The sequence below is a fragment of the Eurosta solidaginis genome, chromosome 5 (genome assembly GCF_040869045.1).
Source record: "Eurosta solidaginis isolate ZX-2024a chromosome 5, ASM4086904v1, whole genome shotgun sequence".
NCBI classification, from domain to species: domain Eukaryota; kingdom Metazoa; phylum Arthropoda; class Insecta; order Diptera; family Tephritidae; genus Eurosta; species Eurosta solidaginis.
This window is the reverse complement of record NC_090323.1, coordinates 216885395-216900310: the sequence shown is the minus strand read 5'-3', so window position 1 is coordinate 216900310 and position 14916 is coordinate 216885395. Positions and strand designations below refer to the sequence as shown.

At 34.8% G+C, this 14916-nt stretch overlaps 1 protein-coding gene across 4 annotated transcripts in view; it reads left to right on the top strand.

Moving 5' to 3' along the window:
- scramb1 (scramblase 1) overlaps positions 1–8926 on the top strand; it is a 45039-nt gene extending 36113 nt beyond the window's left edge. For all 4 annotated transcript variants that reach the window (XM_067788274.1, XM_067788276.1, XM_067788275.1 and 1 more), the window contains one exon: positions 7898–8926. In XM_067788274.1, the coding sequence (XP_067644375.1) occupies positions 7898–7957 (60 nt within the window). In that variant the 3' untranslated portion in view covers positions 7958–8926. The remainder of the gene's footprint in view (positions 1–7897) is intronic.
- The last annotated feature ends 5990 nt before the right edge of the window (positions 8927–14916 follow it).

The following is a 14916-nucleotide window of genomic DNA, read 5'->3' as shown; positions in this document are numbered from 1 at the left end:
GGCGTGGCACCGCCCACTTTGAAAAGAAGGTAATTTAAAACTTTTGCAAGCTGTAATTAGGCAGTCGTTGAAGATATCATTATGAAATTTATCAGGAACGTTACTCCTATTACTATATGTATGCTTAATAAAAATTATCAAAATCGGAGAACGACCACGCCCACTTTAAAAAAAATTTTTTTAAAGTCAAATTTTAACAAAAAATTTAATATCTTTACAGTATATAAGTAAATTATGTCAACATTCAACTCCAGTAATGATATGGTGCAACAAAATGCAAAAATAAAAGAAAATTTCAAAATGGGCGTGGCTCCGACCTCTTTCATTTAATTTGTTTAGGATACTTTTAATGCCATAAATCGAACAAAAATTTACCAATCCTTGTGAAATTTGGTAGGGGCTTAGATTCTGGGAAAATAACTTATTTCTGTGGAAAAGGGCGAAATCGGTTGAAGCCACGCCCACTTTTTATACACAGTCGACCGTCTGTCCTTCCGCTCGGCCGTTAACACGATAACTTGAGCAAAAATCGATAATCTTTACTAAACTCAGTTCACGTACTTATCTGAATTGACTTTGTATTGGTATAAAAAATGGCCGAAATCCGGCTGACCACGCCCACTTTTTCGATATCGAAAATTACTAAACACGAAAAAAATGCCATAATTTTATACCAAATACGAAAAAAGGGATGAAACAAGGTATTTGGATTGGTTTATTGACGCAAAATATAACTTTAGAAAAAAACTTTGTAAAATGGGTGTGACACCTACCATATTAAGTAGAATGAAATGAAAAAGTTCTGCAGGGCGAAATAAAAAACCCTTGAAATCTTGGCAGGAATACTGTTCGTGGTATTATATATATAAATAAATTAGCGGTATCCAACAGATGATGTTCTGGGTCACCCTGGTCCACATTTTGGTCGATATCTGGAAAACGCCTTCACATATACAACTACCACCACTCCCTTTTAAAACTCTCATTAATACCTTTAATTTGATACCCATATCGTACAAACTCATTCTAGAGTCACCCCTGGTCCACCTTTATGGCGATATTTCGAAAAGGCGAACACCTATAGAACGAAGGCCCACTCCCTTTTAAAAATACTCATTAACACCTTTCATTTGATACCCATATCGTACAAACAAAGTCTAGAGTCACCCCTGGTCCCGAAAGGCCCACTCCCTCTTAAAATACTCATTAACTCCTTTCGTTTGATACCCATATTGCACAAACGAATTCTAGAGTCACCCCTGGTCCACCTTTATGGCGATATCTCGAAAAGGGGTCCACCTATAGAACTAAGCCCCACGCCCTTTTAAAATAATCATTAACACCTTTCATTTGATACCCATATCATACAAACAGATTCTAAAGTCACCCCTGGTCCACCTTTATGGCGATATTTTGAAAAGGCGAACAGCTATAAAACGAAGGCCCACTGCCTTTTAAAAATACTCATTAACACCTTTCATTTGATACCCATATCGTACAAACAAAGTCTAGAGTCACCCCTGGTCCACCATTATTGCGATACCTCGAAAATGCGTCCACCTATAAAACTAAGGCCCACTCCCTCTTAAAATACTCATTAACTCCTTTCGTTTGATACCCATATTGCACAAACGAATTCTAGAGTCACCCCTGGCCCACCATTATGGCGATATCTCGAAACGGCGTCGACCTATAGAACTAAGGCCCACTCCCTTTTAAAATACTCATTAACACCTTTCGTTTGATGCCCATATTGTGCAAACAAATTCTAGGGTCACCCCTGGTCCACCTTTATGGCGATATCTCGAAACGGCGTCCACCTATGGAACTAAAGATTACTCCCTTTTAAAATGCTCATTAACACCTTTCATTTGATACCCATATCGTACAAACGCATTCTAGAGTCACCCCTGGTCCATCTTTACGGCGATATCTCGAAAAGGCGTCCATCTATAGAACTTAGGTCCACGCCCTTTTAAAATACTCATTAATACCTTTCATTTGATACCCATATCGTACAAACGCATTCTAGAGTCAACCCTGATCCACCTTTATGGCTATATCCCTAAATGGCGTCCACCTATAGAACTATGGCCCACTCCCTCATAAAATACTCTTTAATGCCTTTCATTTGATACACATGTCATACAAACACATTCCAGGGTTTCCCTCGGTTCATTTTCCTACATGGTTATTTTGCCTTATGTTGTCACCATAGCTCTCAACTGAGTATGTAATGTTCGGTTACACCCGAACTTAGCCTTCCTTACCTGTTTTCTTATATGGTCCCCATTTTTAAACGGTTTTATTTAGCTAGACTTGACAGGCCGGCCGTCCGCTCGGCCGTTGTGAACGAATTTTGTAATTAAAATTTAAGTAACTTCCCGATAACCTACACGCTTGAAACTTGGAATATAGTTCAGAACCCGATGACAATGCAATAATACGAAAAAAACTCCGATTTGTGGTCCGAATTGGCTCATATTTGGAACACATATTACATACATGAATAGAAAGTGACATATGAAAAAATCGCCCCAGGTGGCGCAAGGATCGTATTTTGGTCCGAATTGGCTCAGATTTGGATCACATAATACATACATGAATAGAAAGTGACATATGAAAAAAATCGTCGCCAGGTGGCGCAAGGATCGATTTATTCAAAAAAATCGTATTTGTGGTCCGATTAGGCTCATATTTGGATCACATAATACATACATGAATAGAAAGTGACATATGAAAAAAATCGTCGCCAGGTGACGCAAGGATCGATTTATTAAAAAAAATCGTATTTGTGGTCCGATTAGGCTCATATTTGGAACACATATTACATACATGAATAGAAAGTTATATATGAAAAAATCGTATTTTGGTCCGAATTGGCTCAGATTTGGATCACATAATACATACATGAATGGAAAGTGAAATATGAAAAAGCGCCACCAGGTGGCTCATGGATCGAAATATTTCAAAAAATCTTATTTGTGGTCCGAATTGGCTCACATTTGGATCACATATTACATACATTAATAGAAAGCGACATATGAAAAAAATCGTCGCCAGGTGGCGCGAGGATCGATTTATTCAAAAAAATCGTATTTGTGGTCCGATTAGGCTCATATTTGGAACACATATTACATACATGAATAGAAAGTGACATATGAAAAAATCGCCACCAGGTGGCGCAAGGATCGATATACTAAAAAAATCGTATTTTGGTCCGATTTGGCTCAGATTTGGAACAGATATTCCATACAGTCCGGTAGAAGTGACATCAAAATATTTTGGAGTTCGAGGAGGGACAAGCATACGTTGCGCCGAGTAGAGTAGAGCCTTTGGAAGGATTATGTGACCTAGGTCTTAACAAATTGGCAGGAAGGAGTCCTTGTAACAATCAGTCACTAAATGAACTAAATAGAATGAGAAATAATAGGCGATTAAATAAAGAGTGAAAACTTGAAAATAAAACAATAAAAAAAATGTTTAAGTTAAACTGTTTTATTGAAAATAATACTTGCATTAAGTAATAATAATACTAAAAGCTAGAAAATAATTAGGTAGGTCCTAGATACTAGTCATCACACTCCTCATCAATCTTGATCAGACAATTAAATAAAAGCGTTGGACTCTTCAAATTTCTATTGATAGTCATATATAAGACCAACTGAACCTTATGCCCCTATTACCGATTACAACTCAACTCTGGTTGGGTTGAAATTTCGCAATTTGGTATTACAGATTACAACTCAACATGTCAAAAAAATTTCGGTTGAGTTGTCTAGTCTTACAACTTTTTGTGGCATTGCCGTTTACAACCTTGTGTTGGTGTAGTTGTCAAAGACGTCAAAATCTTACAACTGCTTACTAGCAGTTGTCTCATGCAATTTTTCAGTCGTTTTAAAAAAATGTTACGTTTTAGGAGACGGTTTACCACCTAATTTTTAACAAAAATGTTCAAAGTTGGTATCAAAAGACGTTTCGACCTCCGATTTAAAAGAATCCGACAACAAAAATTGTAATTCTTTGCGACAGCATGACACTGGTAATACGCATCCAAAATTATTGAGAGAGGTGTCAAAACACGCGTATTTATCTCGAGAACAAGAAAAGAAACATTTTATCTCTGTCCGGAGATATTTGCAGTTGAAGTTGGCGATTTTCATGTGGTTGTTGTAATGTTGGTGTCTTTTTTCGGTTTTTGTTTAATATCTTTTGAACGAGTTAAAATTTTAATTTTCTGCCTTTGGATTATTAATACTGATGTCAAGACGCATCGTTTAATACCTCTCTCGATATTTTTGGACACGTATTAGCAGTGTCATGCTGTCGTAAAGAATTACCACAAAAATTAAAAATCTAATTTCATGTGGTTGTATTTTGCCAGATTTTTTGTACACAGCAATGCAGAAAGGTGTTGGACCCAACCAGAGTTATTTTTACGAATCGCGGCCAAAGGCCCCCAACGCAGAAAGATGTTCTGTGCAAAAAAACTGTGGAACGGGCCTCATATTTCGGACCCTCTCGGGCCATTTTGTGGGTCTTTGTAAATATCTTTCGAAAGAAATAAAATTTTTAATTTCCGCTTTCGAATCCTGAAAACGGAGATGGAAACCCGTCTTTTGATACCACCTTTGATAAGAGTTAGATGGTGCACGGGCTTATAAAACGTTACCAAAAAAAAGCAAAAAATTTAAAGCCTGTAGTTAAACCTTTTTTAATCAAAAAACAATCAACAATTTTGTACACATTTCTAGAAAAAACATCGTTTAAACGAATTACATTGAATAACTTTTTGACTTTATGTAGCGACATTCCATAGTTGGACGAGGCTGGCCGCAGTTCGGATGCAGCCAAAATAGGTGAAATTATGCGAGTCCCATTGATACTTATCACTACTTCTGGAATCCTATTTGGGTAAAATACAATTTTTTCTGTTTGGGTTTTAATCTACTTCGCACAAGTACGCTCCTCAATAATATCTAAAACCAGTCCAACACCAAAATCATTTCCACATCATATTTGATAGCTGCCGTCAGCAAGGAATCGGAGTATGGCGCATAATTTTAAAATACGAACGCGTATGCGGAAATGGTCCTTAATTTTGTTTAGTACTTAGTAAAATGCTTCCTTTCAAATCTGCAAAATAACTTCATATGAAACTCATTATTTGTCACTTAAACATTTTCTTACTTGGTGCTTGGTAGTTCCAAGGGATTGGAATGATCACGCGAATGTTTTCCGTATTCGCGACATGTAAATCACCAACATTTTTGTCATTATAAAATAGATTTCATATAATATTAATAAAAAAATCACATTTGAAAATGCTTAAATTTCTGCCACAAATTGATCAGCTGTTTATTTATCTGTCAAATCATCACTTTCTGAAGTTGGCAACTCAATTCAATTTCAACTGAAATAAGTTGTAATTCGTAATACCAAACAGGAGTTGAGTTGTCTTAAAGTTGAGTTGTTTTAATTACAACCCAACTAAGTTGAGTTGTAAACGGTAATAGGGGCATTAATTAGGTTAAGCTACGCCTCATATTTTTAGAAATTGCAGCTTTTGGTATTATTATTACTTAATGTAAGTATTGTTTTCAATGAAACCGTTTAACTTAAAAAATTTTTTTTATGCTCAGAGTGCTAATATACTCTGTATTAACTTTGATTGGATAACGTTGGTTGTACAGGTATAAAGGAATCGAGATAGATATAGACTTCCATATATCAACATCATCAGTATCGAAAAAAAATTTGATTGAGCCATGTCCGTCCGTCCGTCCGTCTGTCCGTTAACACGATAAATTGAGGAAATATTGTGATATCTTCACCAAATTTGGTATACGAGCTTATCTGGACCCAGAATAGATTGGTATTGAAAATTAGCGAAATCGGATGATAACCACGCCCACTTTTTATATATATAACATTTTGGAAAACACAAAAAACCTGATTATTTAGTAAATAATACACCTAGAATGTTGAAGTTTGACGTGTGGACTGATATTGAGACTCTTGATAAAAATTTGAAAACATTTTTTTAAACGGGCGTGGCACCGCCCACTTGTAATAAAATCAATTTTACAAATATTATTAATCATAAATCAAAAATCGCTGAACCTATCGTAACAAAATTCGAAAGGTTGCCTTTACAATAAGGAATGCTTTGAAGAAAAATTAACGAAATCGGTTAAGGACCACGCCCACTTTTATATAAAAGATTTTTAAAAGGGCCGTGGACAAATAAAATAAGCTATATATTTGCAAATAATAGCTTTATATTAATGGTATTTCATTTCCCAAGTGTATTTATAACAATAACCAGGAAAAACTTCAAATTTTAAAAAATGGGTGTGGCACCGCCCCTTTTATGACTAATCATTTTTCTATGTTTCGGGAGCCATGAGTCGAAGAAAAATTAACGGATCGTAATGAAATTTGGTACACAAATTTTCCCTATAGCAGGAAACATTTCTGGAAAAAATGGAGGAGATCGGTTAAAGGCCACGGCAACTTAGATATAAAACAAGTTTAAAAGGGTCGTAGAGAAGAATAATAAGCTATAACTTAGCAAAAAATAGTTTTGAATCAATGATATTTCACTTATCAAGTTTTATTGTAAGAGGAAATGTGGAGACATGTTTTTAAACGGGCGGTGCCACGTGTTTGTAGAAAAGTAATTTATCTGAAATGAATTGTACAATTGAAGCTCACTCTGAGTATATACACACCAATTTTAAATATTCTCGCGGAATTTTGCTCTCGCAGATTTTTTTATTCCCGCGGAAAAATTCCTCCAATTCTTTTCTCCCAGGGAGAAGAATAATTGGGGAATAGGAATTTCGAATTTTCGAAGTCAGCTGTTTTGTCAATTGAAATTTCTTTGCGCATTTCTTATTTTGTTTAAAAAATTTAAAAGTTTAATTATTGTTACAAATTTCTTTGAAATTAAGAAATAAAATATAAACAATGCAGTGTTGCATTTCTTGTGGTATTCACTAAAATGAGTAATTAATTGGTGCCACAACAACATCAACAGAGGAGCATACGAAGAAGAAGACGGCGGGATAACACAAATCCGCCGGAGTTGCCTGCTTTCATTCAGTAAAACTATTTTCTGGCGGCCAAGTCGAGTTGAATTCGTCTTTCGTCATATGCCAAAATCTTTTTAAGCCTTCTTAAAAAATCCTTGCGCAATTTCTGGATGGCTGCATCAAATATACGAAGAGCTCTTTCGTTGCTTATGATATACTTTTCGACTTAAAGAATATTGTGGGTGTTGTTGTTGTATTAACAGTGAGAATATTGTGGTAGAATGTAAATACATATTTTAGCACAAATTTGTACAAATAAGTGTTCTTAGAAGAACCAATTTCCTTTAACTCTTTTTATACATTCCCTTTAATTTAACTAGTGAAAAAACTCCTATGAAATGGCGGAGAAATCTCCCTCTCCCTCACATTCATAACACCTACTTTTCTCGCATAACCGGTTTCCGCTTTTTCCAACATTGTACAGAATACGAGGAAAGGGAGTAGCGAAAAAGCTCATAAGAAATTTTTATTTAGAATACGAGGAATGGGAGAAAGGAAAAAACTCGCACGGAATTTTCGTTTAGAATTGGGCTGATAATGTTCGGTTACACCCGAACTTAGACACCTTTACTTGTTTTACTTGTTTTAATAATTTTTTATTTTTCTAGTTTTCAAAACTTGATATTATTATTTAGCTTATGTTCATGCCTTCTATCTTTCTCTTGGGGGGAAGCACATCAGTAACGCTAGTTTGCATATATGTATTTATGTTAAAAGTCAGAATAAAATAGAATGCTGCGCTATTTCCGTACACTCATGTTTATGCAAAATCAAAATTAATTTATTTGTATTATTTTTAGGATGCCATGTTCTTTGAGAAACAAGCAAATCGAGAAACCGATCGACCTGGCATGTTCTAATCATCTCATGGGATATGTCCAACAAGAAACAGCAAAATAATAAGTTCGATTGAAAAATTATAGGATCAAGCATATTATAAAAAAGAAAACACTCGAACAGGTATTAAAATACTAGAAACAGGTAGAGCGCGAAATAAAATAGTTATTATGCAAACCTTTTATGAACAAAACTGAAAAAAATAAACATACACGCTTTTTTGGTAAAGTTATTATTATTTTTTAATCCCCTAGTACATAACATAAACTAGTCCAATTAAAACCAAATTTAAATTAAAATGTGAAGTCGAACAAAATGTTATGAATGAAATAATTTTTTTTTTTTTTTGTATTTTTATTATTGTTGTGAAATCACGAAACGTACTCAGTGAAGAAAAGTGCATAAGTGTATGCATTAATTATGTTAAAATAATAGTAAAAAATATTTGCTAAAAATGTGCATAATAAATATAATTTTTTACTTTATGATATATAGTCTAAAATATAGATATTATAATTATATAATTATAAATAAGTTGAAACTTAAAAAAAAATATTAAATTCAATACACGTTGCCTTAACGCTGATAATTCACATGTACATATGTATGTAAATATGTATTGATAAACATAAAAGATGATTTTTTGTAAAATAATACGACGCGTCCTGACGCCTGCAGTGGAAGATCGCCTTTATACCGGTTGTCCATGCGAAATCGCTTTATCTGAACAAAGATTTGAAGAATGCACTATCTCAGAATTTATTTCAAAATAGCCTATGTAAGCTGAAAATATATTGAAGTTATTATGTTTTTGAAACGAGTTCGCATATTCCGCGATTTTTTAATCAAATATTGACAAAAAACTTTAAGCTAAGGCAGCAAACAGATCTTCCACTCAGTTGTATAAGTAACTACAGAGGAAGAATTGTTAAATAAATATAACCTTTACTTATTGACAAATACAACAAATAAATTGAATATAATCATCTATATTTAAATGGTCTTACCAATGCTATACAAGATACAGTCCAATTCTAAACAAAAATTCCGTGCAATTTTTTTCCCTTCTCCCATTCCTCGTATTCTAAATAAAAATTCCTTGTGAGTTTTTTCACTTCTCCCTTTCCTCCTATTCTGAACAATGTTCGAAAAAGAGGAAACCGGTTATGGGAGAAAAGTAGGTATTATGAATGTGAGGGAGATTTCTTTGCCATTTCATAGGAGTTTTTTCACTAGTTAAATTAAAGGGAATGCATCAAAATAGTTAAAGGAAATTCGTTCTTTTAAGAAAGAACACTTATTTGTACAAATTTGTGCTAAAATATGTATTTACATTCTACGCCAATATTCTCACTGTTAATACAACAACAACCACACTATTCTTTATTTTAAGTCGAAAAGTATATCATAAGCAACGGAAGAGCTCTTTGTATATTTGATGCAGCCATCCAGAAATTGCGCAAGGATTTTTTTAAGAAGGCTTAAGTAGATTTTGGCATATGGCGAAAGGCGAACTCAACTCGACGTGGCCGCCAGAAAATTGTTTTGCAGAATGAAAGCAGGCAACTCCGGCGGATTTGTGTTATCCAGCCGTCTTCTTCTTATGCTCCTCTGTTGATGTTGAAATACAATAATGTGCATTGTTTATACCTTATTTCTTAATTTCAAACCAATTCGCAACAATAATTAAACTTTTCAATTTTTTAAACAAAATAAGAAATGCGCAACAAAATTTCAATTGACAAAACAGCTGACTTCGAAAATTCGAAATTCCTATTCCCCAATTTTTCTTCTCCCTAGGAGAAAAGAATTGGAGGAATTTTTTCGCGGGAATAAAAAAATCCGCGAGAACAAATTTCCGCGAGAATATTTAGAATTGGTCTGATAATCTTTTTTGCTGCAAGGTTTCAACTGCCGTTTTATTGACTTTTATGAAATAATTGAAGAATGAATTAATATATCAATGTTTTTCTTTTTTGTAAATTATACAATCTGGTTTTATTTTAATACAACGAACAAGAGGATATAAGCAACGTATGTATATGCCAAGATGAGTTTCTGTCTAAATTTGTACGTTGAACAAATATCCCTATAGACCGGTACCAAACTCAAATATTCAACATATCTAAATTCAATCTTGTTATACCCAATCTAGGTCCTAGGTATCTCACGCAGATGGATGATGGTGATAAATACGAGCATTGTAGATGTCCTCCTAGATAAATCTGTCTAACACAATTCTTACTTTAGTCTCATTTTGTTCAAACGAAGTGGCTGAGCAGGTGCTTTCATGGCTGGCGTAGACCTCTTAGAGCTCTTTCGCTTAATTCGAAGTGGAATATTGTATATTGGGTAAAACGCTAAAGTGTTCACCTTACTGTAAACTTTATGAAGTCCGACCCGTGACAGTCTCCTTATTAAAAACATATAAATGCACATATGAAGGATGTCACATCCTAATTTGTATGAGCTGGGCTTATTCAGTTCCATTGTCCAGAGGTAATTTTATTTTTGCTTCTTATCTATCTGACGCTATTTGGTGCGCAGTTTCAGTTCGGCTGAAGAGACTAGGAAAAATTTCATTATTTCGCTTGGAGAATGTCGTTTTAGCTGCTATATATGCTGGTAGATGATAAATGTTGCTGCGTACTGCTCCAGTACGCTCAGAAATTGAGTTATGTGCCAGATTGTCGAATTTGTGCCTAAATGATCAATTCAACGATGACGTTCAGTTACTTCTGCATTAAAAACATTTCATGTAGCTGTGTATAACTAAAAGGATAGTTAGGCTACCTAACCGTCCGGCATAATGTGGATCCGCCTCGGACACATACCTCTTCGAAGTCATTATTCAGGTATACAAGGAATTGTGTAGTGTAACCCTTTCGAGGGGTTGCCAGCTAAATTAATAACTTATCCAACTGAATTGCCAGTCTTACTTACCCGTGATGAACTCGTTTTATTTAGCAGGCGAGATGGGATTGGGTGAACGTGGTCATATCAAATCATTATCGGGATGGTCGAGTTCGTTTCTTTATGTTACTATTTTCTGGAACGTAACGGATCTATCCGGCAAAGGCCCATCCACAAGGATAAAACTTCGCGATATAGTCTCTATCGCTACAAATGAAGAAGTACTTTTTTACTATTACATGGATTTGAGATTAAACGATGCAGGGGAAGTTTACCATTAATATCGATTTCATTAAGTTAGGCTCAGCAATAACAGTTCCCATTTTACTATAATCAGTTGAGTCGAACCATATAACATCCGTCTAAATCATTATTGCTTACAAGTATTACTCCAAAATAATCTTGAATTCTTTATGATTATTTTTTGTTTACATTCGAACGTGAGCTATCCCTTTAGGTCATTGTATGCATCCAGATCAGTAATTGTAGTTTACTTAACGTACTTACCGAATGCTGTTCTTGGGGTTGTCTTAGTCCATCAGAACAACTTCAAAATTGCAACCTCGCGGGTTGCTTCAAATTAAATGATATAAGGTGCAGTGATATCTACTAGAAAGATATTTCGCTTACCTTAATTACAGTGCTGCCGGGCCATTGCCGATAGCTACTATCTAAGAAACCTTATATTTCATCGAGGGGTAGTAATACATTTCCCACAGTTATTACATGAACTAGCCTCGCAGTGCACCACATCAGTGATGTTGGCCCCAGATTGCAGCGTTTCAACAGGGAACTTTGCTGCCGGTGAATTAGCAAGGAAGACCATCAAGATGAACAAATTTAGGGGCAGAGGTAAATATAAAAGGCTGATCAGTTCCTTTATAGATTTCCAGCTCTGGGTTGGACACGTATGGACTGTCTGAGTAAGGACTTGGTCGGACTGCTTAGTGGATCAAGGATATTCTTAACTCTTGGCGAGTCGACTAAGTACTTTTAGAGTTTTAGAATCGCATTAAAATACTAATTAATCGAAAGATGCTGTCATCAATAAAGTGCTTCTAAGGCTGCTAAATGTTTATAGGAAGGCTTTCTTATGTATTCTGAAAAGATTTTCTTAATTGGTAGCAAATTAATCCCTTCATAGAGAAAGTTTTTCAGCATACATTACATTCACATAAAAATAGTGTTGATCTAGAAAGGATCTGAGGTTTATTAGTTGACAGAAACTTCAACCTCTGTCTATTGTGTGTTCCAGTGGAGGTGTTTAATATTATTGGAAATAAGTATAGACCCCAGCCGAGGCTGAAAAGTTAAACCGACGTCTAATTACTATCCTCTTACATAAGACTTAGGAGATTATTGCTTACATCAGATATGTGGATAAGATACTCGTCACTCAATAACGATACAAGCTAAAATCGCCATACGCCCGACGTTGCCTTCCTCAGTTAGGAATTGTAGAAATTAACCATTCTGAAGTAATATTTGCGTTCATTCCATAATTAAACGCATACTTACATACACACATATGTATTTATATTCTCTGCCCTCTAAAGACGCTAATAAATAAGCTCAATAAAATCGGCAAAAAATGGGTAAGGAAGTTACGTTGGAGTGAAACCGAACATTTATACCTAGTTGTGAGTTTTTATGAAATATAAAATATTAGATTGAACGGGTAAGGTTGAAATAGCTGGGCCAAAACTTATTAGGCGAGCAACACTTAAGCCGTATATAGTCTTACTACTTGCTATATCATATACCGCAAGCCAAGCGAGTCAACATATTTAACTATCGCTTTTATTTTGAACCAAAATACAATAAGGTTTTTTTAAGGATTTATTTTATACCCATCCCTTTTTCCCAGTCCCCCAGTGTCACCCCAAGTCCCAGTTTCAGCCCGTACCTGTTCCATTTCCCGAAAAGTGTCATAAATACTAATCTAGGTAAAGGGTTACCTATATGCCCAATTTCAGGTAAATCGAACCGACTCCGAACGGCATCTGCGAGCAGATTAATTTTCGCTAATATACTTTCCAGGGCAGAAATACTCTCCGAATGTGTGCCAAACCACTGCCATGCTAACTTATTGGCTTATAGTTTTAATGTCTTGGAAATTTCAAAGTTTAGTCACTCACTCACTTATTTCAAAAAGTTGTTTATAATCGGTTTAAATATTTTCCTTTTATTTTCAATATTCAAGGGCTTTAGGTACTATGAACCAAATTCCATTCAAATAACTTTAGATACACCCTGGTAATCGTGCACGAAGAAGGAACAAGGCTTAATTCATTTAGTAGAAGTCAATAAATTTAATATGTGCGAATATAGGTATTTTACCTTGTATGCTAAGCGCAGCTAGGTATAAAATTAGTACGAATAAAACTGAAAGCATCGAAAGCACGTTTTCTTTAGAGAATCACTACTCTCTAGCTTAACTCACGTCGCACAGTGTGCTTTTTTGGGAATTATATATGTATAACGTGGATAGAGATATACAGCTAAAAAAGGGAATATATCAAAGTGCGTGTGTGTTAACTTCTTATAGAAAACATATCCCAAATGAGATTACTGAAGTGCGAAACTGAAAAGGTTGAATTTGTAATATATTTTGTAAGGTTTCCCGGACATTTCTACATATAAATTTTTAAGTTTTGAAAGCTGAAAAATAACAATTTTCAGATGACATAAAAGTTTTGTTAGTTGACCTAGCAGAAGTAGAGTCAAAAGCCAAGATATTAATCAACCAATGAAAAGGGGGTTTTTGGCCCCAAACTCCAGAGTTTAAGGGCATATTGGAAATACTAAGTATGTAGGGCTTATGTGCTCGACTAGACCTACAAATTGCGGTATATATCGTCTAGAGTACATTTTCACTGTCAATCAACGCAATTGATGTTACATAATGATGCACTAAAATGCATTTTTTTCAAAAAGCGGTCGGTAAATATTTTCGTAAAATTTTATTATTGAGCTTATTTTAGCTCACAAAGTAGAATTCCGCAAAAAATCTGATGTGGTCTGACTTCAAATTAAATCATAGTTTAGGCACCCGGACCAATTTCTTCTCTCGCATGTAGTTGCCACACTTGATTATTTCGAACAAAACTTGTAGTATAAATATTTGACATAAAATTTTAAATAGAGAACTTGTAAGTTATAGAAAAGTAAAGAATCAAATGGCAAGAAGGTAATTCACCACTGGAGTAACTTTACTTTTATGTTGTCGGAAACATCAACATTAAAAAAGGATGTTTTTTATTATCTTATTAGATACGTTCGCGTGAGTGAAAATTCGTAAAAATTTTAACAAAATGTTACTAACATTGGAAAAATCCTGTTCGTTCAAACAAATTTTTGAGAGGGCGTAATTTTGAATTTCCCCCTACCCGACAAATCGGTGTTCCGGTATCTCATAATTTTTTGCACAGTAAATTCAAAAAAGGGTTTTTCGTTTATTATTGATAACTGAAAGTTTTTTTTGTTTCCCCATTTTGTGTGTTTTTTCGATTTGCTGGTTTTCTTATTTTGGTTTTTTTTTTTAACAAGTGGCAACATCGTCGTAACTACAAAGTAGAGAGCGCAGTGATTCTTTGAAATTTGCTCATGTATTGACTGTTGATCGCTGTTGAAATGACCAGTGAGATCAGTACAGAAAAATCAGTTAGATTGATTAAGATCTGTCAATTTTACAGAATATTGTTAACTTAAGAGCGACAATTTTTCTTCTGTTGAATTGACTAAACTAATTTTTTCGCTTGACAAATAACTCGGAACACTAGAATATACAAAACAACGATATCAATCTATTCAAGACTAGCCTCAAGGTTGTAAGAGATCACGAAGGTCACTGCAATGAATACAATACAATTTAATGTTTACAGTGGCGCAAAGCAATACACTGTGCATAGCAAGGTGCTGTAATATTGAGCAAAATATTTATGGAGGGGATGTTCAGCTGGAGAAAGCATTGCGCTCTTACAAGTCTTTGGTGCGGTTGCTAATGAATGCCATTGGCTTCGTTGCATTTGCAATGCGGAAATGAAATTTATGGTTAGTTTTGCAGAAG